This window comes from Phocoena sinus, chromosome 3 (assembly GCF_008692025.1).
Source record: "Phocoena sinus isolate mPhoSin1 chromosome 3, mPhoSin1.pri, whole genome shotgun sequence".
Classification (NCBI taxonomy): domain Eukaryota; kingdom Metazoa; phylum Chordata; class Mammalia; order Artiodactyla; family Phocoenidae; genus Phocoena; species Phocoena sinus.
The window spans coordinates 161,681,737-161,707,432 of NC_045765.1; the positions used below are offsets into that span (position 1 = coordinate 161,681,737).

Sequence of the window (25,696 nt, forward strand, 5' to 3'; positions counted from 1 at the left end):
GATAAGCTTTCATTTTCTTAGCCTAGAGGAGTATGACAGGATTAAAACCAAAGTGAATTGAGGGACGACTTAACTGTTTTCAGCAAATAATATAGAAGTGATTGTACCATCTGGACCCACTTAATTTTGTGTCTGACTATAAAGCAAACATTGTGACAAACGGGATTTGAAGGAAACTGAGTGACTATAGAGGAAAGTATAGTCTATATACTTTTATACTATACAGTATACTTTATACTATACTATATAGTATAAAAGTACAGAAACCCAAGTATAGTCAATACTAAGGTAATGAAACAATATTCAACTTATGACAAGCAACCCAACAGACCGTTAAAGTTTTAGATCTATAAAAATATATATTTTAAAAATTTACACAGTAACAATTTACATAGTCTTAAGCAGTGTGAAACACATTCTTATAAAGAGAATCACACAGCTTTAGAAACTTGCTATTTAAGAGAACTAATTCTGAATTAGTCATTCCTTTATTCCTATTTGTATAGGTTTTCACATATCAAGTCAGTTATCAGTTAAAATACAGTGCTTCCCTGGTGGCGCAGTGGTTGAGAGTCCACCTGCCGATGCAGGGGACACGGGTTCGTGCCCCGGTCTGGTAGGATCCCACATGCCGTGGAGCGGCTGGTCCCGTGAGCCATGGCCGCTGAGCCTGCGCGTCCGGAGCCTGTGCTCCCCAATGGGAGAGGCCACAACAGTGAGAGGCCTGCGTACCACAAAAAAACAAACAAACAAACAAAAAAAAACCTTCTTTAATGTGGATTCCCAACATTTTCAGAGTACTCATAAATTAGATTTTTTTTTTTTCCTCCCCAAGGCCTGCTTGGACAGAATTAAAATGGTCTTTCTTAGATCTCATTAAAATATGAGAAAATCATCTGATATATAACAAAAACAAATATTTCCATCCAAAATCCATTTGCAGAAAGTCCCTGGAAAATTAACAGGAGTGCCCCTGATCTGGGCTGCTCCTCTCTCCTGGAGGCTGGGCTGAGCCTATGCTAGCTCTGTCTTGGGCTCTCCCGTACACCAGAGAAGGCCCTGGGGCTTTCCCCTGGCTCCCCCGTGGGTGGAAATGACTTTGGTTCAGGGCTGTGAAGGCCCACATCCAAGAAATTCAAGTCACTAAGGTGGCCCTGAACTAATACAGTTTCTTGGGGACCTTTCAAATGATAGTGTTCCTAGGATGAAACCAGAAGCCATCTGTAGTTATTTCTTTACTTTGGAGACAAAGCAAAACACAATTTGCATGACTCATTTGGTCACCTAAACCTCCCTCATGTTGGACTTTACACTGAGGGTCTTTTAAGGCTAGAGGAAATAGATTAGAAGGGCACGATAGAAAGATAAAGTGAAAAGGAAAAGAAATCCAGGTACCAGGCAGGGGAATTAAACTTGCTTATCAAAAAAGTCAGTCTTGAAGATAAAAGTTCTAAGGATGGATGGTGATAATAGTTGCACAATGTGAATGTACTTAATGCCATTGAACTAAACATTTAAAAATGGTTAAAATGGTAAATTTTATATTATGTATATTTTACCACAATAAAAAAGTCAGTCTTGTACTAATATTCATACAACCCCTCAGTGTGGACACACATGGCCAAAATTTAAGAGAGAAACTTATTCTAAAATCAAAAAAGGACAAGGGCATACGTTTTCATTTTTGCTAAAATTCCTCTCATCATTTGAACCCTATAAGGTTAGAGAGACATTAAATGTTGGCATCACACAGGAAATTCACTTCCAGTTTATTGCTGGCATTTAAAAGTGGTGCTAATTTATATGCAGTTCCTTTTAATTAGTTTGTTACATTCAATTATACAACTGAATTAAAAACATAAAAACACCCAGTACCTCTTCCCTTAAAAATCTTCTGTTTTGATGCTTTCCCAAAACACAGCAACTACTGAGAAGTCGTCTTTATTTTTTACTTTCATTGTATTGAAATGTTTTCCACAATCTGGTCTTGCCCCTCTTTTTAAAGAATTCTTTTCCCACCCTGCCCCATCCCCCCAACACAGTTAAGGATAAACATCATGGGTTGATACGTCACAGAGTTATAGGCTGCCCATCCCTGTGAAAAAGTTCTTCCTTTCAGTCCTGGATCGATGTGGAAATCATTGCACTGGATAAGGAGATGCCAAGGCCAGTGGGAACACACACGTGCCAGGTACATACCTGGACAGGCTCAGGTGGAGCCAGGAGTCCGGAGCAGCAATTCTACGTGTATCGGTCTCAGCAGAACTGCTGCAGGCTGTCATCATATCTGCTTGTGAACACAGAGGGGAGAGTTCTTTTTTTCTTGGTCATGGGGATAACTTGCAACAGTGTCAACTCAATGACGGGGGTGACGTACAACCACAGATGCCTCCAAGCAGGAAAGGGCTGTAGAGATCTAGTGAGAACAGCCGCTTCGCCTGCCTGTCAAGGTAATGCACAGCCCCTGGATCTGAGCTCATTACTGTCCAACTCTTCACCCAGAAAACAAGATGACAGCAGGCACAGCACTGGCTTATGTAGTACATACAGGTGATCGTCTCCATTACAGAAGAATCTGAATGTTATTTTCATACACCACAGCATTTAACATACCTCTTTTTTATTTACAGTAAAATATAGAAATGTGAGAAAACGTTAGCGTCAAACACGTTAAGACGTTCTTAGAAGGGATGTGTAACTTTGAAGTAGTAGATCATTAGCCAAGATTTTTAAGGTTATTTTGTATTCAATATTTGTTGAAATTCAAAACAGATGAGCAAAGTACCTCCAAAATAAAGATTACCAAAATAAACTGAAAAAGTATTTCCAAAATAAAGATGATCAAAAGCTAGTTAGCCTGAGTATATTAGTTGTCTACTGCCGCTGTAACACATTACCAGAAACTTAGCGACTTAAACAGCATATCTATTGTCTTACAGGTCTGTAGGCTAGAGGTCTGACATGGGCTCCACTGGGCTAAAATCAAAGTGTCGGCAGGGACGCGTTCCTCTCTGGAGGCTCTAGGGGAGAATCTGTTCCCTCGCCTTTTCTAGCTTCCAGAGGCCGCCCACATTCTTTGGCTTGTGGCTCCTTCCCGAACCTGCAGTAACTTTCTTCCTGTATATGCTGTAAGTAACCAACGCCAGCAATGTTGCATCTGTCTCTGATTGTACCTCGTTTCCCTCTGACCCTCTCCCAAGTCCCTCTTCCACTTTAAGGACGCTTGTGATTATGTTGGGCCCACCTGCAGAACACAGACTCCTCTCCCTATTTCAAGGTCAGTGGATTAGTCCCTTAAGTCCACCTGCAGCCTTATTCTCCTTTGCCATTTAACCCAACATATTTACAGGTTCTGGGGATTGGGATGGATTCTCCCTACACACGTTAGATACACATGTAAATACACATTAAATATACCGTTTAATATTTTTGTGACAGTACAATAATTGTCATTCAGTTGCCTTAATCTACAGAATTTATCTTTTTGATCTATATAAAACATATTAAACTGGCCAGATGCAATAGTAAAAATAAAAAAGATAAAACAAATTGTACAACATTACAAAGTAGTGGCTATGTGTAAGTATGTGTTTAGATATGTATATATAAAATTATACATGTTTATGTGTATGTGAGTGTAAATACACACACACACAATTTTAAAGTTAATCGAATGGTTCTGGAAAATCAATATACCATAGAGATTCCTGGGAAGGTAATGCTTATAAAATAAGGCCATGTTTATGAAGATCCCAAATCAGTCAAAGACAAGATTCTTAACAAAGAACATCAAGATTATAGACAAAGCAATTCTTTCCCTTTAGTCCTTTTCCCCTACTTGTTTTTTTTCTCGCTTTCTTCCTGTTCTTGTTCTTCCCAAACTGAATGTCCTTGTGCTCTGTTGTGTGTGAAATGACCAGAGCCTTTACAAACAAGGTCAAACCACCAACCCACAAATGCATTAGTGCAAGGGCTCTGGAGGAAATCACTGGAAACAAAGGGAAGGCACGTGGGTCTCCGTCCAGTGTACCTGTAATCCTGGAGAGGGAGGTCCCGATTCCTCCAATGGCAGCAATACTAGCTTTGCTTTTCTAGAAACATGACTTGCAAGTGTGACCACTGTCACCGGTGAGAGCTGGTGCCCGGTCCAGGCAGACTTAAAAGACAGGAATGTGATAGTGGCAGTCATTCTCGGTCAGCAGGGAGACCTCCGGCCACTCCCTGAGCGACTCCTCTGGGTAGCAGACTTCAAAGTCTCTGGAGTTAAACCTGAACAGTCTGAACACTTTTATCTTCACTTCCAGGGAGTATCCAAGTACAAACATATCAATCTGGGGACGAGATGAAAGAGAGGTCACAGATACACATCTCCAAATTCCCACCTCTCACCAGCGGAGGGCGAGTATTCTTCTGCAGCTCATGAGATGATGATGTACTTGCTGACCCACACATGAACCAGGGAGGGGGCACAGAGCTGGGGACGAACGTCCGCTGCGTGGAGGGCAGGGGACAAGCGGAGAAACGTCTCTGGGGAGTAGCGTGAAGAAATCACAGGGGAAGCTGCCTGGAAAAAAAAAACTAATAAAGGAATGCTTACACTAAAATTACACTGTTTTTCCAACGGTTTTTTTTTTTTTATCGTTTTAAATCAATTTTTACTAAAATGTCAGATGATTTTGAGCACCTCCTAGGAAAGGAAAGCAAAGCAAAGCAGAACGAAAGCCCTTTTCTATGGGGAAATGAAAGCATTGTCTGGACTTCTTTTAAAATTTCAATAACTTCTACTTGTCTGCACTAAGTAGCCAAATGCTCTCCCAGATGTTGCCTCAGTTTGCAGCTGGACTTCCTCCTGGGTAACCTCTGTTGTGGGAAAGCCTGTTACTGCCTGAGAGGCAGTGGGAAGGTCAGGAACGCTCCCAGGACTGCCACTCGCCAGCCACAGGGCTGCGAAGACGCAGCCGCCAGCGCCGGGCAGGAAGGTTTATCACTCTTCTTTGCCTCACTTGAGGGCAATCATACCCACCCGCCACCTCTTTGCAGCTGGATTGCTCATGGCTGAAAGCAAACTACAAACACCTATGTGCTCAAGTGTTGCCAGCATCGTCCTTCATCATACACACGCGATTCTTCTGCCCCATTTACCTGCTCTAGTCCACACGTGTCACCTACAGAATTCAGGTGATTCATCATGAAGCTTAAAGGGTCGGAAGAGGTTTCCCGGGTAAACAGGAGTCGAAAAAGACTGGGAATGGCCTTTTCGGTCTTCATTTGTTCGTAAGCCTCAGTGACCTGATAGAGCATGATGAACTTCAGAGCTTCGTAAAGTTGATATTCCAGGATAGCATCAGAAAAAAGGATGTTGCACATGCTTCCTCTCTTGTGATAATCTTTAATTCCACTAAATTCAGTCCACTAAAAACACAGATGTAAAGTGAAACTTAAACGGGAAAGGTGAATACATACACCATTGCCTAATTGTTAAAGTACTTATGAAACAAACCAGAGATTAATAGAGGGGAGTCGAACTTTAACTTTTCATTTTATATCATTTGACACTGATTTTTTTTTTTAACCCTAAGTACTTATTACTTTTACAATAACAAAATATTTCATTTAAACTAGTTTTTCAAAAAAGCACCACCTACTAGGTAAAATACTAAACAAGTCAGTTTCCTAAAGCTGCCTCTAAGGGTGTTGGGTTACACAAAGGACTTTCCAGTGACAAACAGTACTAATTAGTATTCTCTCTTTACCACTCACTGTGTGCCAGGGCGGAGTATAAAGCGATCCACGTGCATTCTCCCATTAAATCCTCACAACAACTAACAGGGTTGAGGCTATTCATATTTTAGTTTTACAGATCAGAAAACCGTGGCACAGAAATGGTATTTCCCAAGGAGGATTCATTTCAACGATCTAAAATCTGTGTTTATTCAGAGCAGGAAAAACAGTCTTAGTCAAATTATAACATCTGTCCTGTCCCCAAGTTACTAATAGGCACGTTTCAGAAGAGCATTTCCCAGTGCCTTGTCTGGACCTTGCACCACATTTTTCTGGGGAAACAACAGAGGTACGTGATTGTTAAGGTTTCCCGGCCAGCCCACAAAAGCCCTCTTAGCCCGTGATAGGTGTAATCGTCGCGTACAACAGCATCGCTCCCGTTCATTACTGGGAAGGACACAGAAGAGCAGGGAAGGAAGTGGTCAGCTGCTGAAAGACCATTCCTGCCCCACTTCCTACTAGCGGGGCGTAGAGCGACACGCCTGGCATGAGAGAAAAGGGGCTGTGTGTGGGGTGCATGCTTTCATTCCTAGTTTTCCCCCCTAAAGACTCACCTGTGCTTTCAATAATTCCACACATTTACGTAATTTTCCAAACACATTCGAACCTGTATACTTCTCAGGACCAAAACTGTATTGCTGGATCCAATTACAACCTTGTGAAAAGAGCAGTTTTTCAGGAAGCTTAAAAAGGAAGTAGATGCCAACAGTGATCAGTATCTCAACATGTCTGACACACAATTTGGAATATGTCACAGGAGATAATCTTATCCCAGTCAGAATCTTCATTTTAAAAGACTATAACAACAGTTAAGTAAAAACATATAGTTTTTTTTTTTTTTTTTTTTTTGCGGTACACGGGCCTCTCACTGTTGTGGCCTCTCCCGTTGCGGAGCACAGGCTTCGGACGTGCAGGCTCAGCGGCCATGGCTCACGGGCCCAGCCGCTCCGCGGCATGTGGGATCCTCCCGGACCGGGGCACAAACCCGCGTCCCCTGCATCGGCAGGCAGACTCTCAACCACTGCGCCACCAGGGAAGCCCTATAGTCTTGTTTTAGATTTGTGGATTAAGTGATTTGGATCATCTTCTTAATTCACAGTTTCACAACTGATGAAAACCTAAATGAAGATTATGTCTACAGAAACTATCTTTTTGGATAAAACATTTCCCGAACTTCCTAGGTATACACTTTTAGAAATTATTTTTAACCAAGAACCGTTAAGAGTAACATAGTATATCAGGGGAATGTAGATTGTACAAGGATGCACTTTGGGGTTCAAACCTAGCTCTGTCACTCGCCTGCTGAGAGATGACTCACCCAGCACTGTTTATGTAACCTCTTAGCCTCATCCTCCACTGTAATGGAGACAATGACAATTGTCAAAAATCAATGACAGTACTATCCATTTTGCAGGACTCTTGTTGGGACTCTATAAGGTTATAGAATACGTAAGAATCTGATCCATTGTGGGTATCTGATACATTTTCCCACCCAGCTGAGCTTGTGGAGCCCAGCGCCTCAGCTAAGTTCTCTGTCCTCAGCAACTATCAGCAGGGCTGGCACACAGCACACACTTAACCGCTAGATGCAATTAAACTACCACTAAAAACAGCTCTAAACAAAAGATGGTAAGGAAATAGACCATGTGTAGTTATATATATGCAAATACTTTATATTTCTTTGCTCCTCCATCCTTAAATGTACATCTGTGGTTAGGCATACTACATTCAAATAAAAATTAAGGTTATCCATAAGACTGTGCTGCTTTAACTGTCAAGAAAATGAAGAAAACAAGGTACTGACTGGGAGAAAATATCTGCAAATGACATAGCTGATGAAGCACTCATATTCAGAATATATAAAGAATTCTCAAAACTCAATATTAAAAAACCCAAACAACCCAATAAAGAATGGGAGGGGCTTCCCTGGTGGCACAGTGGTTGAGAGCCCGCCTGCCGACGCAGGGGACGCAGGTTCGTGCCCCGGTCCGGGAAGACCCCACATGCCGCGGAGCGGCTGGGCCCGTGAGCCACGGCCGCTGAGCCTGCGCGTCCGGAGCCTGTGCTCCGCAACGGGAGAGGCCACGGCAGTGAGAGGCCCACGTACCGCAAAAACAAACAAACAAACAAAAACAAAAGAATGGGCAAAAGATCTGAACAGAGACTTCTCCAAGCAGGTAATGTGGATGGCAAATAAGCACATGCAAAGATGCTCAATATCATTACCCATTAGGGGAATGCAAACAAAAGGCAGTGACACAAATGCACCCCTATTAGAATGGCTGAAAAACAAAACAATAAACCTGAGAATGTGGAGCAACTGGAACTCCGTTATTGGTGGCAAAATGGCAGAGCCAGTTTGGAAAAGAGTTGGCAGGTTCTTATAAAGTTAAACCTATCATGTGACCCAGCTATCTCACTCCTAGGTATTTACCCAAAAGGGATGAAAACTTACGTTCATACAAAATCCTGTATGGGAATATTTATAACAGCCTTATTCATAATTGTCAACAACAGGAAGCAATCTGGGGACCTCCCTGGTGGCACAGTGGTTAAGACTCCATGCTCCCAGGGCAGGGGGCCCGGGTTCGATCCCTGGTCGGGGAACTAGATCCCACATGCGTGCCACAAATAAGAGTTGTCCCACATGCCACAACTAAGGAGCCTGCGAGCTGCAAATTAGGGAGCCCGCCTGCCGCAACTAAGACCCAGGGCAACCAAATAAATAAATAAATAAACTGGAAGCAATCCAGATGTCCTTCAACTCATGAATAGATGAACAAAATATGTGACATTCATATCATGGAACACGATTCAACAATAAAAGGAGTGAACTACAAATCCATGGAACAACGTGGATGAACTGCAAATGCATTATGCTAAGTGAAAGAGGCAGATTCAAAAGGCTACACACCAAATAATTCCATTTACGTGACATTCTGGAAAAGGCAAAACTAAAGGGACAGAAAACATATCAGTGGTCGCCTGGGGTTGGGGGTGAGAGAAGGATTAACAAAAAGGGATACAAGGGATTCTCTGGGATGGAGGTTACATACTGTGCTTGTCAACACTCAAATAACCATAGAGTAGAAAAGTGAATTTTAGCAGACCACCTAACTTGTAAAGGACAGATGCCCTTCTCAAGAAAAGATGCCGGCATTAAAAACAAACAAAATTGAGTGCGACTATCCTTCTGAGATGGTTTGTTTGCAAACTGACATGAGAGACAGAGGACTGGGCTAAAGGACCTTCAGTCTCCTGACGCCCTGTGTACAAAGCCACCCACAGAAGACCCCGAGCATCTGCGTTGCAGTCCCCATCAGTGTGACCTTTCCCGAATTTCCGGTGTGAGAACGTACCTTCGCAATATCTTTTTCTTTCATCCAGGACGGGAAAGAGAGGCCCTGGCTGAAGATTTGGAAGAGCACCGACCTTAGTGTGTTGTAGTTGTCTCTCCTTACTTGTCGAACACATTTAATATGCCGCCGCCAAAACAGCTCCTCATAAGCCTATGAGCACGAGAGGAGAGGCTGTCTTTAATTCCACTGGATGAGAGAATAAAGAAAGCAAATCCACTGCCTCTTCAGCAGGTGTTACTCCCAAATAAAGTGGACAACAGAAACAAAACAATTATAAATTAAGAATGCGAACACGTGTAATTTTCAAGTGACTTTTGTGTGTATGGAGTCCATGTCATGCTATTTTAGTTGGTAACTTCCTGGAAGCCCAGAGCCAGGAAATGTCATTCTGGGGAGATGATGTCTACAACTTGAACACAGTGAAATATACTATATATACTTTTAAGCCCATGCTAAAGTGTCATTTAAATGTACTCTTCTTTTTCTTTCTCTCTCTCACTCTCTTTTTTTTTGGCTTTAGCTAGTGACAAGGTTGGACAGCACTGCTGGGAATATTTACCAAGATCGGTCTGATGGAAAGTTCTAAAAATCCTCAAAATGTTTTATGTCAAGGTGCCTGAATCCCTTCAAGGACAGAAATCTCCACTGCATGTGCAGATGTGTTCATAGGCTTGGTCAGCGGGGAGCTGAAACGGGTACAACGCTCAAGTGTCCTGAAATTACGGGCCTAATTTACCCAAGTCCTCGAAGGCACTAGCTCTAGGTGAAAGGCCCGAAGGCAATGTCTAGCAGCTGTTTGGCTTTTAATTAGAGCCACAGTTGTTCTTGGTGCCACATTTGGTAAAGCAGAATGGAATGCGTGTTTCCCGATTTTTACACACAAATTCTCCAGCCACCACGAGCTGTATAAACAGACACACCTTCCTCATCAGCTTGGCATGGGGTGTCTCTCCTTTCCATTCTCTTGCACAATGACTGAGTAAATCAACTTCTGCCTCCACACTGAGGTTCCCTGGACCAAATCAAAGACACAAGGTGGTGAATTTTCCCTTTCCTTTCCCTTCTTGAACCCTCTCTGCACTTTAAAAATAAGGAAACATATGCATGAAAATATTTACTTTTGAATCTCCTCTGCAGATATCCAATCCACCTAAAAGATAAGGGAACGATAATATCAAAATTCTATTTTAAACAGCAAGGGCATTTTTGAAAATTAAAGATGACATAGCCACATACCTTTTCAGCCGGTGCCCTAAATATAAATGTAGCCTTCTGAAGTAGCAGAGGGTGCCCACCAGAAATGAAACTGCCAACGTCACTGACCCCTTTGCTACTCTCCACGTGGTATCTAAGGCTTGGCTGGTGACGAGTGTCCAGGAGTGCACTTGGTCATTTCCTACAAAAATTTAATAATAATAACACTGTATAGCATGGGGAACTATATTTAATATACTCGATAAACCATAATGGAAGAGAATATAAAAAGGAATGTATATATGTGTCTGAGTCACTTTGCTGTACAGCAGAAATTAACATTGTAAATCAACTATACTTCAATAAAAAGTAAAATAAATATACATCACAATTACACAAGCCTGCTTTGTTTAAGGGGGGAAAAAAGATACACTGGATAATTTTACCTGTAAAGAGTCTATCATTGATTTAAATAAACATTTTTTAAAGCATTTGAAAATTCAATCTAAAAATTAAAGAAACACCTAGTTCTATAATCAGTGTCATATATAAAGATATCTTTGTTCCACAGAATTCAAGAGGAATAGGGAACATAAACAGCATGGGTTTCGGAATCCCTCAGACCTGAATTTAAAACCCGTTTCTCCTACTTACTCAGCTGTCTGACTGTGGGACACCTCATTTCTCTTCCCCTGAATTTTCTTGACTGTAAAATGGGAGTAAAAATACTGACCTCGCTGGAGAAAGATGGAATGCAGTCCTTTAAGAACTAGCACAGTGCGCCTTGCCCTGGGTAGAATATCTGCTAAATCCAAGAATGATCAAGGGAGTCTGCTCAGCACCGAGCCCACAGGAGTCAGTCACACCAGGGGGGTCTCCTGCCGCGTGGCCACCACCCACTTTTGCCCACGGCGACACTCTTAGGTCATTATGGGGCATAACACATGCCATCATCTGAACGCACAGAACGAGACTCAGACAGCAGGCACAGAGACATGGTTTCCAGAAAGTGGGCCACTTAGAATAGTCGTGGATGGAGCTAGGTGTGCAGCTTACAGGGTACACTACGATTCCTGATGTGACAGGAGAGAAAATTCACAGGCCAGGAGAGCCCAAACTACGTACTTGCAATATTTTACTATGTGCAACAGATTCCTAATTATATTATGTTTGAACATGTAAAATGCTGAAGTACAAATGAGGAAGAGAACTTTTGAATGGTGGCCAAACCTCCTGGGGTTCATTGTGAAACAGTTCCCTCCCTGGCACATTGGTTTAGTAAAATTCCAGTGATTAACTAGTAAAAGCCTCCTGGATTCGGAATCTACAATTTTAGCATTTTTGATCTTATGGATATTTGATATGCATATCTCAGTAAAGTTGTTATACATTCTCAATAAAGAAATATATATACTCTCAATAAAGAATTTACCAGCAAATAAAGAAATAAAGTTACCAGCAAATAAAAATATGCATGTTTATAATTATTTAAAAGAACATTTTTTTATTATTCGATTAAACTATTTATTTTTAGATCGTTGTACATTCATACGCAGCTCTAAGAAATAAGCTTACAAGAGACAGAGAGACCTCGTGTACCCTTTACTGGAAACGTACATTTTCAAAAGCAGGTACTTACCTGTTTAGAACAATTGATTGGCTGTTAATTATGTATTTACTTCTACCTATTTAGTATAAAGTTTTTAATGAATTGTTTAAAAACGTAAGCTATAATGCCTTTGCATCTATAATTCAGACTTTTATTAAAGCCTACATTATTCTCCTTAAAGAATGTATAATATTTTAGTATAAAGAGCGAGCATCACATGTGTACACAATCACTGCCTTGTTGACGAGCATTTGGGTGGTTTCCCAGCTTTTCACTTTTACAAACATTTTCCTCCAACAACAGTCCTCGTGGACTCACGGTATCTTTTAGGATAATTTCTAGAAGAGGAAACTCTGGGTCAAAGGGTGTGCACATTTCCAGATGTTACAGATGTTGCCAAAGTGCCCCCTCAAAGAGCTGACACTCCCGGCACATGTACGAGCCTCCATCTCCCTAAACCCCAGGACCGGTTATGATTTCTCACTGCAGTAACACGTTCATAGTTCGTCCTCTGTGAAGAGCCTTTTGGAGCATCTGCCTGCTTCCCACCGGGTCGTCCTGGTTTTTGTGTGGACTTGGAGGGCTTGCAGTCACTGGGCTGGGGGCTGGCTGCTGCCCCCTCCCTGGGGCACTGCTCTCATCTGTCACACACAGACTCCAATCGACGTGCTGCATTCTTAAAAGATACTGCCCGGCCCCTCGGGGCATTTGATTTGAGACCCCTGAAATGGGGGCTTCTCCTGAGCCTGAGGCCTCTCGACAGCTGCCAGGGCCTCCATGGGGACCCACCGCAGATTATGGTCTCCTCACACCTACACATACGTGCACGCACACGCACACACACACGCACGCACTTCCCTAGCCTACTGCCCTAATCCTTGAAATTAAACCCACCTCCAACCCAAGAAACGGCGATACGATCAACTTCTCAGAAAAAAACGTGTGAGGGCTGAACACCCCCTTCCCACGCAAACCAAGAATACGAGCCTAAACTCCTTGCATCCACTCTACCCAGTGCAGCCACAGGTACTAGCCAAGAAGGGCCAGGGAGAGGATCAGGGGGGCTGGTGTGTGTACCAAGGAGCGGCCTGGAGGTGGGACTCAGGAGGTCACAGGGGAGTGGGCTGCAGCTCAGAGAGAACCCCGAGGTGTTCACATAACTTCATATGAAAATATTATCAGGAGTGGGGCTTTGACAGTTTAAAAGAGCTACAGTTTGAGCTTTTGCTATGTGCCAGGCCCTGCAGCAAGCGTTTTACAGGAATTGTCTCATTTGCTCCTAGAAACGCAGTGGCGTCAGGAGGCCCTGGTCCTGCAGCACACGGGGTGGGTGACTCCATGCCCCCACGTGCCTGTTCCTTAACCCCGGGAGGGAGGGCAGCAGGACAGCCCAGCACCAGGGACGCAGGGCGGCTCAGGGGCTCCTCTCGCTGCCATTACCCTGGTAACACGGAGGCCCCCTTGGAGCTGCGGGATGCTCCAAGGAGATGTTGGGAAAAGTGCCGAGCTCATGGCCGGGCGCACGGCAAGTACCCAAAACATGTTCATTATTATTTTATCACCTGAGGACACTGCGAGGGAGAGATGAAATAAGCCGCAGAGCTAGAATTCAAGCGCACGGGGCACTACGATGCGGGAGCTGGACAGTGTCCCACTTGCCTACCCTGCCTCTGAATGATGGAGCTGAGTGAATCCCAAGCCAGCTCTGCTACAGCAAGTGGAATCCAGGCTCTTTAAAAAGAGAGTTTAAAAAATTTCTCCTGCATGTGTCAATAACTGGATTACAACTCAAAACAACAGACACAGAGGAGAACACCATAAATGAGGCACCCAGCAAAATACTATCATGATCACAGCTTTGATGATCTCCTGAGTCAAATCTCATTTCCCCCAAAGCAGCCAAGACGGGATAAGATCTTCCATGTCAGAATCTTCCCGGGGTCCCCCTCGGCCAACCGGCCAGGGAGAAGTCAGCACCCGCCTGCCCAACTTCCCCTCCCCTGCCCAGTGCCCTGCCTAACAGCAAGCTGGCCTTGGGGGGTGCCCCCTGGAATAACAGGAAAAGAGAGAAGTTCCACCACCATGGAGGCAGTCTTTCAACATAATAAACAGAGGAGCGAGAAGAAGGGCAAGAAACAAGGGGAGTAGGGGACGAGGGGTGGCTTTGGCAACGAAGAGGCGGAAAACAAGCGTTGCCAGGAATTATGGATTTGATCCTTTTTAACGCTCATCAAGAGATAAAAATGAAATTTCTTTTTAACGCTTTCGGGCTGGACAGCTTGGGTGGTGGCTGAAATGAGGTGATACATGAGGCACCAGGCATTCCTGTGACAGCGGAAAGTGGATGAACTAGGTCTTACACATCCCCCCAGGCATCAGCATTACCACCTGCTGAGACCTCAACCCACACAATCCGCGGCAACACTTAGGTAGTTGCGATGTCCTTTGGGTAATGACACCAGAACCTCCTGAAGCCAGCAGTGTGGCCATCTGACGCTAAACTCCGATCTGCGATCACTCAGACTACATGTGGCAGATGAGACCACTGACTAGAACTGAAAAAATAAGAAGCCACTGTTCTTTTGTGGTAAAATTCTACTCAGCCTTTTTTTTTTTTCCGTTCTCTAAACTGTACCAAAACTGAAATAATTCAAACACTCAAACAGGAAACCAAAAAGAAAAAAACAAACCTGAAAACAAAACTTAAAAGACCCAGAGGAGCCAGGAAACCGAGTGATCACCCTGACAGCACTTGGCCCCAGCCTCAGGTGTGCTCTCAGGGAGAGCCCTGGGGCCTGGCTGGGGCCCGGCCCCTGCCCCACAGGCCACCCCTGGGGCTGCGGCGGCACAGGGAGCTCGCTCCGCCCTGCTGACATCTCCTGAGGCAGAGGAGGAGATCAAGAGGCGGAGACTAGGCCTGAGCTAAACAGTGGAAAAGGTGACCTAATTTCGACATTGGAGACAGCAGGGGCAGCGAGACATACAACATGGGAAAATCACCTTGTTGAAAACTTTAAGGTGAAAAATACTAAATTTAATATAATAAGTACAACAGATATTTCTATCAGCTTCAATGCCATGTTCTGGCTGATTAGCTGGAGATGGTAGGAAGAGTGGCCAAGAGAGATGGATGGGTTAGGAAGCAAATAGGGCCCGGGACGGCCGTGCCCCTTCTCTGTGGCAGGAGTGGTGAAGGGATGGGGGTGCCCCAGAGAGGAGTACACACAGGCCACGTGGTACAGTGGGCTGGGAGCGGCCCGGGAAGCCCCCCTCCCTCCTGCCCCTTGCCCTTTGGTTATGCTATTTCTTCCTACCCTGGGCTGGGCGCCAGGCTGGCAGGCAGTGAACTGAAAAGACACATGCTCTGGCCCCAGGGCGCTCTTGGTCTGGTCTGCTGTCAGGAAAGGCTACTGGTCAGCTTGCCCGGGCCCACAGGTTAGCACGTCCTGCTGTCAGGGTCCGGCCAGGACACAGAATAACACGAGGCCCTCATGCTGGATGCCCAGGTGGGTCATCTCTCTCAGAGGGGAGCTCTGAGAACCTCAGAGGCTCAAGAATAAAGCAAAATACGGTACATTCGTCCAAACGTATAAACTAAGCAATATGCAAACAGAGCGATAAACATACAGAACAAATCCTGTTAGGACATCAAGGCTTCTGAATAACTTAGAGCAAACGGGAGACTCCTAGAGAAACGTCAGCACGGTGGAGTGAAAGGCTGCGTTTAAATGGTCTTGGCTCGTGCAAAACCATAGGTTAGTTGGGTTTTTTTTTTTTTTTATCAGCTATGTGGGAAAGAGAACAAATAACCTCTTAATAAATGTTTGAAATGGTGAGGTCAAAAGACTCTACACATTGGAATTTCAGGTACTAATCCTGCTCAGTGAAGAAACAACGGTCTCCCGCTTAGTAGAGTTCTATAACCAACAACCACAAGATCAGTATCGCTGAGGAAGAGAACCCCCAACGTGGAAGTTTTTATCTCGAAAGTCATGACCAGCGAGACACACAAGGGTAGCCCTGTCGTGCAACCAACTTAACAAGGCTATGCGCGCAATCCCACATCCCGTGGGACTGGGCATGCTTCACCCAAGGCTTCTGCCAACCAAGAGTCACCAAACACAGCAGGAAATGGTGCTTGCCAAACACTGAGGGGACTGTGTGCGTGTTTTTAATAACATCATAGCTCAGAGTATTTTCATGTACTGGGCACAGCGTTCGGTGTGTTCAGTCCCACCCGTTGCTTTAATTTTCTAACCATGTGGCAGAGGTTTAAAACCCACCCAACTACAAAAGCAGGAGGTGGGATAGGCTCCGGGGACCCCAGAACTCCAGGTCACTGTACCCAGCCAGGCAGACTCCCTGTCCCTGGTCCGGTGGAGACAGCGGGCTGGCAGAACAAGGCTGGGACCCAGTCTTTATTCTGCCATTTTCTAGCTGCAGGACCTCAGATGAATCACTTTGTCTCAACAAAGAGGCAAGCGGTTGGTGTGACCAGATCTGTCACCACAACTTGAATCGTTGCTGCTTGGCGTCACGAAGAACGTGTTTGATTCTTCCTCCACACGACAGCCTTTTAGATCTTTGACAGAAACACGGGATGCTTGGGCCGAAGGGGCTGGAATCCCACTGGTTCTCCAAGGCCTGAGTCACACCAGGCCCTCAAGCAGAATGAATCTCTCCCCCGGTTTCCCCCTACACACACACACACACACACACACACACACACACACACACACACACAGACACACACGCTGTCCACACTGCAGGTGGGTTCCGGTTCAGTGGATTCATGACTGTGTCCCCCACTGGCTGGAAAGCACTTTTGAGGTGAAAGCTGAAGCTTAATTCACTGTGGACCTGGCCACCTGATGAGCTATCACATGCACACTTCATCTTTGAAGCCCAGAGAAAGCAAGCAGAAGCCTGAACTTGAACCCACATGTTCTGACTCAAGGTCAGTGCCCTTTGAATTAACTACACAACTGCCCTTCCTGAGTAATTCTCTTCCAAGAATTCAAAATTAATAAGCATGAACTCAGAAGGCAGCTGTCATTCCCACTGTGCCTTTTTCTCTTCTAGATCAGACACTCCCCCTTCTCTCCACCAGGCCTCACTTGACATGATTTGGTGGCGAGGGGCAGGGGGGTAGTCTCTTCACCATCCCGGTCACTCTTCTCGGGACCCACCCCACACTCAGAGTGAGGCCGCAGGTCAGAACACACTGTCCTGGGTGTGACCAAGCGGGAGAGAATTCAACCACGTAACCACTTCGTGCTCCATCGGGAGTCAGCAAGTTTTCTGTGTGGGGTCAGAGAGTATTTTCGGCACTGCCAGCCGTCTGGTCTCCGTCCCATCCACTCAGATCGTCCCCGACAGAGGGGAAGCAGCCATCAGACAGTACAAGCGGGTACTGTGGTGTTCCAAGAAAACGTTTTTACGGACGCTGAAATTTGAATTTCATATAAGTTTCACATGTCAGGAAATGGTATTCTTCTTTTGATCTTTTTTCCAACCATTAAAAAATGTAAAAACCATTCATAGGTCACAGGCCATATAAAAACTGAGTGGGACAGATCTGGCCCATGGGCCGTGGTTGGCCAGACTGTCTAGATGATACATTCACACTAATGCAGCCTGCGATTGTATTAGTACTCAGCCTGCCATCAACCTAAAGCCGTTTAGACCTGTTGCTGGAGCACATCTCCCCATTTGCTGAAGGGGGAGAGAGAAAAGGTGCTATCATCCCACTGTCCTCAAACCTCCAGGTGGAAGAACTGTCCTGGAGATCTGGTGCTGGCCTCCACCCCTCTACCCTCTCCTCTTCCTCCTTCTTGAGGGAGGGAGACTTACCTGATGGCAGGTGTAAGACCCTGTGCTCAGCTTAGCCCCCTCCTCTCCACTAGGATCTGCCTGCCTGCCGAGAGGTGCCCTTGGGGCTGCTGTCTCTCTGGGAGGGAGGCCTGACCTTTGAGGGGAGAGTACAGCTCAGGCACTGTCTGCAAGCCCATCTGGCCATATGACTAAGACATAGGGATTTTATCACCGAGCCGACATTTTAAAAATCCCTGACTTCCACGTCCACCTTTTAGTTAGTTCAGAACCTGGGAAGGGAAGCAAGGGGTTATCCAGATCGCGTGTGCAAGCTCTGTGCTTTTTCGACCCAGGAGCTGACACACAGCCCTGCTAAATTTCACGTTACTGGACTTGGTTCACTGCTCTGACCTGTCATGGCTTCCATGGTGCTCTGTCCCTGTCTCAACTCTTAGGCCTTTAAAAATTAAGCTTGTCTTCCACATCCCAAAATAGATCATTTATGAACATGTGACCAAGAGAGAAATAAGGTACACCCTGAGACAAGCCACTTTCGCTGCAGTGATTTTTCCATTAATCAGAATCATTTGGCCTCTGTCGCTAGTGGTTACTCATCCTTCTAATTGGCTTCCCTTCTCCAACGCCATTTTCCGCTCTGGAGCCAATGGTGTGGGTGTTTTGTTGGTTTGTTTTTTGTATCTTTTTTTACATTCAATGGACGTGTCATCTCCTATTCAAAAATCTTTCTGGCTTTTCTTACTTATAGGAAAGACCCACATCCTGGCAGCCAGTGGAGTCATCTGGAAAGACCTCTAAACAAGTAAGAGAGTAATGGGGCAATGCCTATTGCACCATCCCAGCCACAGGCCTCGGAGAGCTGGTTTTCCCATAACCAGGGACCGGCCTCACCACGTAACCCCAGCCACTGGTGGAACAAACTGAGAAGTCGGGCTGGGCCCACCACTGATGGGAGCCCAGGGCGGAGGCCCCCTGTCCTCCTCCCCTAGTCTCTACCCCTCGCGGACCCACCTACCTTTACGTGGTCCTTCAGATCTGCTTCCCTGAAAAGAAACCAGAGGCTTCCAAACAAACTCGCCAAACATTATAGAGCATTGTACTCAAAGTCTATTGACAGCGACATCCTTACCAGCTGGGCACTTAGAAAGACAATCCTCAGGCCCCATGGAAGCAGAATCTGTGTTCTACAAGATCCCCAGCGATTCAAGCGGAACCAAAGCCTGGGAGGTACTGCCACCGAGAGAGAACCATCCTTGCCCTGGCTCTACCTGTGGAGAATCTATTTATTGGCTGGGCGCCGGTCTTTTCTTTAGTTCCCAGGTGATTCCAATGTATCACTGGCGATGAGACACACTGCTCCGGAGTCAGGGCTTCCTCCACCCTCGGCTGTTTCTGTTAGCTCAAATATACTATCACCAATTGATTTCCAAAGTCACCCTTAGGGGAAATCATGCCAGAATCCAGCTACAAGTACGTGCTGCCTGTGTTTTGTGTCTCTTTCCCTTTGGCCAGGGTGGGGCTACTTTTACTAGTCAGTTGCTAGTTTTCCAAGGCTGGGATCTATGCCTACCTAAAAAAGAACTTTGCTGAAATTAATAATCAAGGAACCCAACTACTAATGTGACCTCCGGGGAGGTTGACCAACTCCTCCTGGCTTGCCTGGGACTCCCCCAGTTTTAGTGCTGAAAAGCTCCTCGTCCGAGGACATCCTTGGTCTCAGGCAAACCAGGACGGGTGCTCACCCTGCCTCCAGGGTCCCCCTTGGTCTGACCCTGACCCTTCCCTATTCTCTCACCTCTTCCTCTGGCTCCAAGATGACTGGCGGCCCTCAGTTCCTCCATCAGGGCTCACTCTTGCCTCTCGGCCTGCCTTTGGCCATGCTCTTCCCTCATCTGGAATACTCTTCACTTTACTCATTCTCCAGCTCTCAGCTCAAAGGTCGCTTCCTGGGGCCAAGCTTCTCTGACCCAATCCCAACCCCCAGGCTTGGTCAAATCCCTGCTACACTCTCTCACAGTACACGGTGTCCTTTTCCTTCACAGCACTCATCACAGTTTATACAACTGTGTTTGTGTTTGATTAGTGTCTGTCTCCCTGTGTAGGTAAATGTCTTAAGGACTGGGACTGTGTCTGTTTTCTCTCTGCTTTCCTGGTCCCTAGAAACATGGTAGATAGTTAATAAATATTTGTTGAATAAATGAAATGAATCGATGTAGTCAGAATCCAGTCCACATGTCTCCACGACAGAGACTGCCGGCCAACCCCCGTATCTGTTCTCTCTTCTTCCACAGGAATAGAATCCTGACTTTGGCTGGATACCTAGCTACTCAGAATAAAGGCTACATTCCACCTTCCCTACGTGCTGGGTAGAGCCATGTAAGTGAATTCTGGCCAAGAAGTGTTATGGGCAGTTTTCAAAAGGTTCTGTTGAGAAGAGTGTGTACTCCTTGCCCTCCCTCCTCCCTACTAGCTGGAATGTAGGTGTGATAACTGACATTCAGCAGCCATCTTGGATCAGGAAGTAGCTGTGGGCGTGAAACCCATGCAGGATGGAAACAAAGTGGAAGGAGCCTGGGCCTCTGACACTATGGAGCCCATTCCAGCCCTGGGGAGCCATGTCTGAGCTTTGCCATAAAAGAAATAAACTTAATTCACTTATTTGGGGCTGTTCTGTTATTCCACCATACCTAATCCTGCCTAACAGCCTCTCTCTTGCTGGTCCCTTCTGACTTCTAACATGCATGTCAGAAATGGTGTGGGAATTCCCTGGCGGTCCAGTGGTTAGGACTCCACACTCCCACTGCAGGGGGCGCGGATTCAATCCCTGGTTGGGGAACTAAGTCCCGCAAGCCGTGTGGTGTGGCAAAAAAAACAAAAAAGCAAAGAAAAAAAAGAAATGGTGAGCCACCACTCTTGTTTTCCCTTCCCTTAAATACACTCATGTAAATATAACGCAGGAAATGAGGCTGTGAAGCTGTCACCTCGTGGGATGGCTTCAGGGCAGTGGACTGAGCAGGCCCCAGGGAGTCAGGAACTCAACTCCAGGTCTGGTCCTAGACAGTCGAGCAACCTGGACCTCAGCTTCCTCCCCTATAAACAAACACAAGGAGGCCAGGCCACTCAGCGCCATTGTCCTCCAAATGCCTCTTTATGTTAACATGTTTCAGAGTTATGTTAGTGGAATGGTCACGTTGTGGTACAGGCACAGGATTTTAAGAAGTTGTGAAACAACCGAGATTCAACTAAACTCAAAACATTACTCAAAACTTGCACTACAGGAAAGATGCCTGAGCGTGTACAGAAGATACATAAGACCTTGACAAATGCCAGCAAATACTTCACCCCTGAGACATGCGTGCTTAGGTCTGCACGTCTATTACACCAGCTGACCTGAAAGCAGAATTTTGATAAAGAGCCTTTTCCGCAAGGGCTTGCGTGGAACCCCAGTTTCTAAATGACAGCAAGAAATAAAAGAGGAAGATTGAGGAGCCTGGGGGAGTGGGGAGGGAAAGGAGAATTGTACCTTCACATGTTAGAGGCTCCACACTTTGAATGAATCAATGAGGTATATGTGGGAGAAGATGCTGGAATATCCAAGCATGAGGACCAGTGCAGTATAAGCAGTGGCTGTACCAGTCCTCTGTCACGACAATCAGCTGAGTATCCCAAACTGAGTTTAACAAATGTTTAAGAAACAAAAGAGAGGGATACACCATGGATAAAACTGATCTAATAAACTCTCAGTTTGAGAGATTTTTCTCTTTATTTCAGATTTCAGAGGAAGGAATCGATGCACCCAAGGCTTGCACTGCTTCAGGTGCAAAACGGAGGGACCCAACATTTATATTAATAGTTCGATTGGCTACGTTGGCATTTCAAGGTGCGAGGCCAGCCTTAGCTACGAACTGAACTCCCAGTTCATTTGCTAAATACCAAGTAAAATGACACAGAGCTGATCGGGTCCGCCACTCAGCCCTTCACAACTGGACGGTGACTAACTGTCCTCACCCACGCCGGCCTGGCTGGCCATCTCTTCCACTTCTCCCGTCCTCTCAGCCATTCTGCTTCTTCCACAGCATTTCGACCTATCCTGGCAGGCGATTTGGAAGACACAGAGCACTGTTTTCCTGTCACTTTAGAGATCTCACAGCAAAGTTGAGGCCTTCTTGTCGCAGATCAACAAATATACCCACGATGTGCCTGGTGTCACTCTAAGACCCAGGGAAAGGTTGTCTCTTTACAGTGAAGAAGTTCAGTCCACTTCTCTTCAACTTGGGAGACAAGACGCTCTGGGGAACCTTCTCTGCCCCGGCTTAGGGGAGAGACACACAAGGTTCAAAGCCCGCGCCCCTACCCACCTCCGCTCCTCAGCCACTTGGGAACGGGCGCCTGTGCCCACGAGGTCCGCCAAGCCTTGGGGGAACAGGAGCTCAGGTCCACTGTATGGGCACACGAGAAGGCAGGACACTTTTTTTTTTCCCCAGTGAAAAAGACAGCTGTATGTGATTTACATTTAACAAGATTTACAGAAAGGGGTAGGCGTGGTCCTGCGCTCCTGGCCCCCCCAGATCTGGGCAGTGCCTCCAGGACAGCCTGTCTGACAGGCTGAGACCGGGACCCCCAGGTCTTCTGGGTCCCTTCTGGCCGCCTGGGCCTCAGCGTCTGACGTCCAGCTTGACCTCTGAGGTGGGCCCACGGCACAGAGCCCACCCGGAGTGCAGGCGCCCCACAGGCCAGGCCAGGTCGGGAAGGCATCTTGTGGCTCTGGGGGCCGCAGGCACTCAGACCCCACCCAAGAGGGCAAACCCAGGTATCTGGGCAGCTGCCGGTGCTCAGGGAAGCGGGCTGGGATTCTGCTTCTAAGTTGGGAGAGGACTCTTGAGAAGCTAACTTCCAATTATCGATACATTATTACTCCCTCTGCCAGAAGACTAACCCTAACTAATATTCAATAAAAACCAATAACACTGGCAAGCAGAGATAGAGCTAATAAGGTGTTTTAAATTACTATGTATCTAACATCCAACAGTTCCACGTAAACTCAAAGTCAGAGTCACCTGGTTAAATCAACAATGGAAGACTTACTATTAAATTCTTAATTCAGAGGTTTATTGAGCATAGCCTCTTACGTGCTACAGTTTCTGGGATTGTTGTTTATTGCCTGGGAATCCCAGCAACAGTACTAACAGACAAGCGTCCTTAGTCTCCTAGAAATGAACATAAACATTTTATCTTCCTCTTATTTTAAACATGATGGCACGTCTATTCCGGCTCAGTTAAATGAAAAAGTAGAAGAATAGAGTATGACTAAAACAAAAGATCACTGGAAAAATGAGTGTATAAACAAAAACTTCTCCCTGTTGACTTATTGTAAAATGACATTTAAGTGTTCTTCCATTCAATTAATTACAAATCAATAAATGGGTATATAACCTCCGTCTTGAGAACAGATTGTCCTAAGTAACTGAACGTGGACCAGAGGATTCAAGTGGGCAGGAGAGAAAGGTCAGATACACTAGTCCATTAACTCCTTTAAATGGTACATAGAGACTTCAGAGCCACGTATAAAGAAACACACGTGTAGGAAGTTTTAGCTCGATAACGATGACTTTTTCTCCCGCGCACACACCTGTGAGTTCCCTTGAGCAACAACAACGGTATTACGTTGATAAGCCAACTTTACTTTAGAACAGCTTAACTGTGATGAGGTACCCTTGGAACCTAGAGTGCTCCCAGGTGTAAGCCTGACTGTTTTAGGAGACAGAAGCGGGCGATGGTTTAGAACGTGCTGCGGGAGAAGCCAGGCTGCCAGGGCTTGAATCCCGGCACCACTTACTAGCTGGAAACTCTGAGGAAATTCCGTGACCATTCCGAGCATCACAGGAGGGTGGTCGTCGAGATTACATAAGACTATGTATGGGCAGTGTCTCCACGTCCAGCACCGTGAAGAGAACTCCAATACCCACTGCTACTGTGGCAGGGACAACGCTGGGGGCTGCAGACACATAGGACAGCACCCACCTGCTCCGGGGAGCCAGGTGAAAGGTCACTTTCAAATTCAGTCATTGTGCCAATCAAGAATTTCTACTTAGCTAAAACACATGGTGCCAGAACTTACATTTTATTTGCTATTTAATCCATCTCACAGCGTTAAGAGTAGAAGTATAAAAGTGACAAACAGGCTGGCAAAAAATAGCAACTGTGGACCACTTGGTTGTAAACATTCTCTTGTAGGCTCTGTTGCGGACATGTGTTTTCAATTGCAGTGTTGGTTTTCCTTTTCCTAAGCCCTCAAACTATTTTTTAAGGAAGGAAAATGTTTCCCTTTAGGCTGGAGCTGAGGAAAGAATTCTCTCTGCGCTCACAGTGGCTGCACACCTTGAACTTGGTGCAGCGGAAGGGAAAGTTCCTGACAATTACATTAAGCCAAGAGTAGGTACCCTTCCGCGCCCCCCAGTCAGCTTTTCCCAGCTGTGCCCCACCTCCGCTTCCAGCTTTGCTCTGCCGAAACAACACAGGGAGAAGGGAAGAAAATCACATATGAAAAAGTTCAGATGGATACACCCCCAGGAAATATTTGGCTAATTCTATAAGAATCCAAGGTGCAGAAAGGTTGAAAAGGAGTTCATTCTCCAAACTTTTGAGAATGGGAGATACGTCAACCACAGAATTCTAGACTGGGAGGGGCTTTATGGATCAGCTAGCCCAGTGCCCTCATTTTATGGACCAGGACCCAGAAGCTTCGAGGCCCGCAGTCCTGGGCAAAAGGATGTCTAGAACTCATGTCTTGTCTCCTAGAACCGGGCTGTTTTCACCACACCCGACACTTTGCCGTGTGAATCAAAAGCTCCTGCTGGGACCAAGAATCCGGACTAAGAAGCAGTCCCAGGAGCTTCCCATTGACGCTGCGGCACCTGGAACAGGCGTGCTCCCCAAATTCACCAGTGGGCTCTCACCCCCCGGGTGGCCTCCAGGGAAATACACAATCGGGAATGTGCTCCAAACTGAGAAGCAGCTCATCTTCCTCAGACCTGGGGCTGAAAGCATGGGAAGGAAAGCACCCTTCACTCGTCCGGTGAGGGCCCCGCTACGCACGCAGAGGGCAGAGACACCGCGACACAGGTGGCGCGCGGCGACCCCGGCCACCTGTGCCATATACCGTGCTGCCGCTCCTGTCCCTGGTGACATTTTTTGTTTCAAAAGCCAGAGTTTTCTCTGTTGCTCATCGAGTCTCGACTGCTGCGAAGGTGTCGGCCACATCCTCTGCCAGCAAAGCGCGAAACCCGTCAACTTCCCTCCGACAACAATCAAGGGCTCGGAGGGGACACCGAGAAGGAGACACCGGCGCTCGTGGGCGCCAGGGCCCGACCCCAGCCGCTGCCGGGGCACCTCACGCCGCCGCAACGCATCCTAGCCCGCAGGATCCGCTTTCTCTTTCCAGGAACCCGCCAGCTCTGCCTCGGAGGGTCGCTCGCTGCCTCGGCCCGAGGGCGCGGTTCCTCACTGAGGGGCGACCCCCGCCCCCGACGGCCCCCCAAACCCTGCAGCCCGTTCCCCTCCCCGCCCCGGGCAGGGCGCCCAGGACCTCCCACCCTTGGAATGGCGGGCCCCGAACCTTCCAACCCAGGGCTGCGCCGACGGCCGGCGGGGAGACCGCTTCCCGGGCGCCCGCGGCCCCCGCCCCGCCGGGCCCCGGGCCCACCTGCGGCGGAGGCGCGAGGTCGTTGCCGCTCCCGCTCCTGCGGGGGGCTCCTCCGCGCCGCCATGGCGGCCGCGTGCTGCTGATGGGCGCGGAGCCTCGACCGGTGGGTCTGTCAGACGCGGCGGCAGCCGGCCGGCGCCCCGTCTCTCTTCCCGGCGGCTGGCGTGCGATAGAGGCGCCGGCAGGGGACCGCAGCCTGAGCTCCCGCCCCGGGAGCCC

General features: G+C 46.8%; 1 protein-coding gene and 1 long non-coding RNA gene across 4 annotated transcripts in view; one reads left to right on the forward strand and one right to left on the reverse strand.

Moving 5' to 3' along the window:
* The window catches only part of LOC116751160, a 49,754-nt gene extending 46,675 nt beyond the window's left edge, over positions 1-3,079 (forward strand). For all 3 annotated transcript variants that reach the window (XR_004349186.1, XR_004349185.1, XR_004349187.1), the window contains one exon: positions 2,940-3,079. This is a non-coding gene — a long non-coding RNA (uncharacterized LOC116751160). The remainder of the gene's footprint in view (positions 1-2,939) is intronic.
* OTULINL (OTU deubiquitinase with linear linkage specificity like) lies at positions 1,753-25,696 on the reverse strand. The gene is made up of 8 exons (XM_032626598.1): positions 25,478-25,696; positions 10,377-10,536; positions 10,259-10,290; positions 10,061-10,152; positions 9,141-9,290; positions 6,336-6,464; positions 5,143-5,412; positions 1,753-4,331 (listed from the first exon to the last, which is right to left on the reverse strand). Exons 1-8 carry the CDS (start codon positions 25,539-25,541, stop codon positions 4,158-4,160), a joined length of 1,071 nt encoding a protein of 356 aa, XP_032482489.1. The 5' UTR covers positions 25,542-25,696; the 3' UTR covers positions 1,753-4,157.

What these genes read in the sequence shown, in the direction of transcription:
- OTULINL (XM_032626598.1), bottom strand. Translation starts at nt 25,541, where the DNA reads ATGGCGGCGCGGAGGAGCCCCCCGCAGGAGCGGGAGCGGCAACGACCT. An exon ending in TTAGGGCACCGGCTGAAAAG is followed by an intron (nt 10,291 to 10,376) that starts GTATGTGGCTAT and finishes CTTATCTTTTAG; the next exon opens with GTGGATTGGATATCTGCAGA. An exon ending in TCTGCAGAGGAGATTCAAAA is followed by an intron (nt 10,153 to 10,258) that starts GTAAATATTTTC and finishes GATTTGGTCCAG; the next exon opens with GGAACCTCAGTGTGGAGGCA.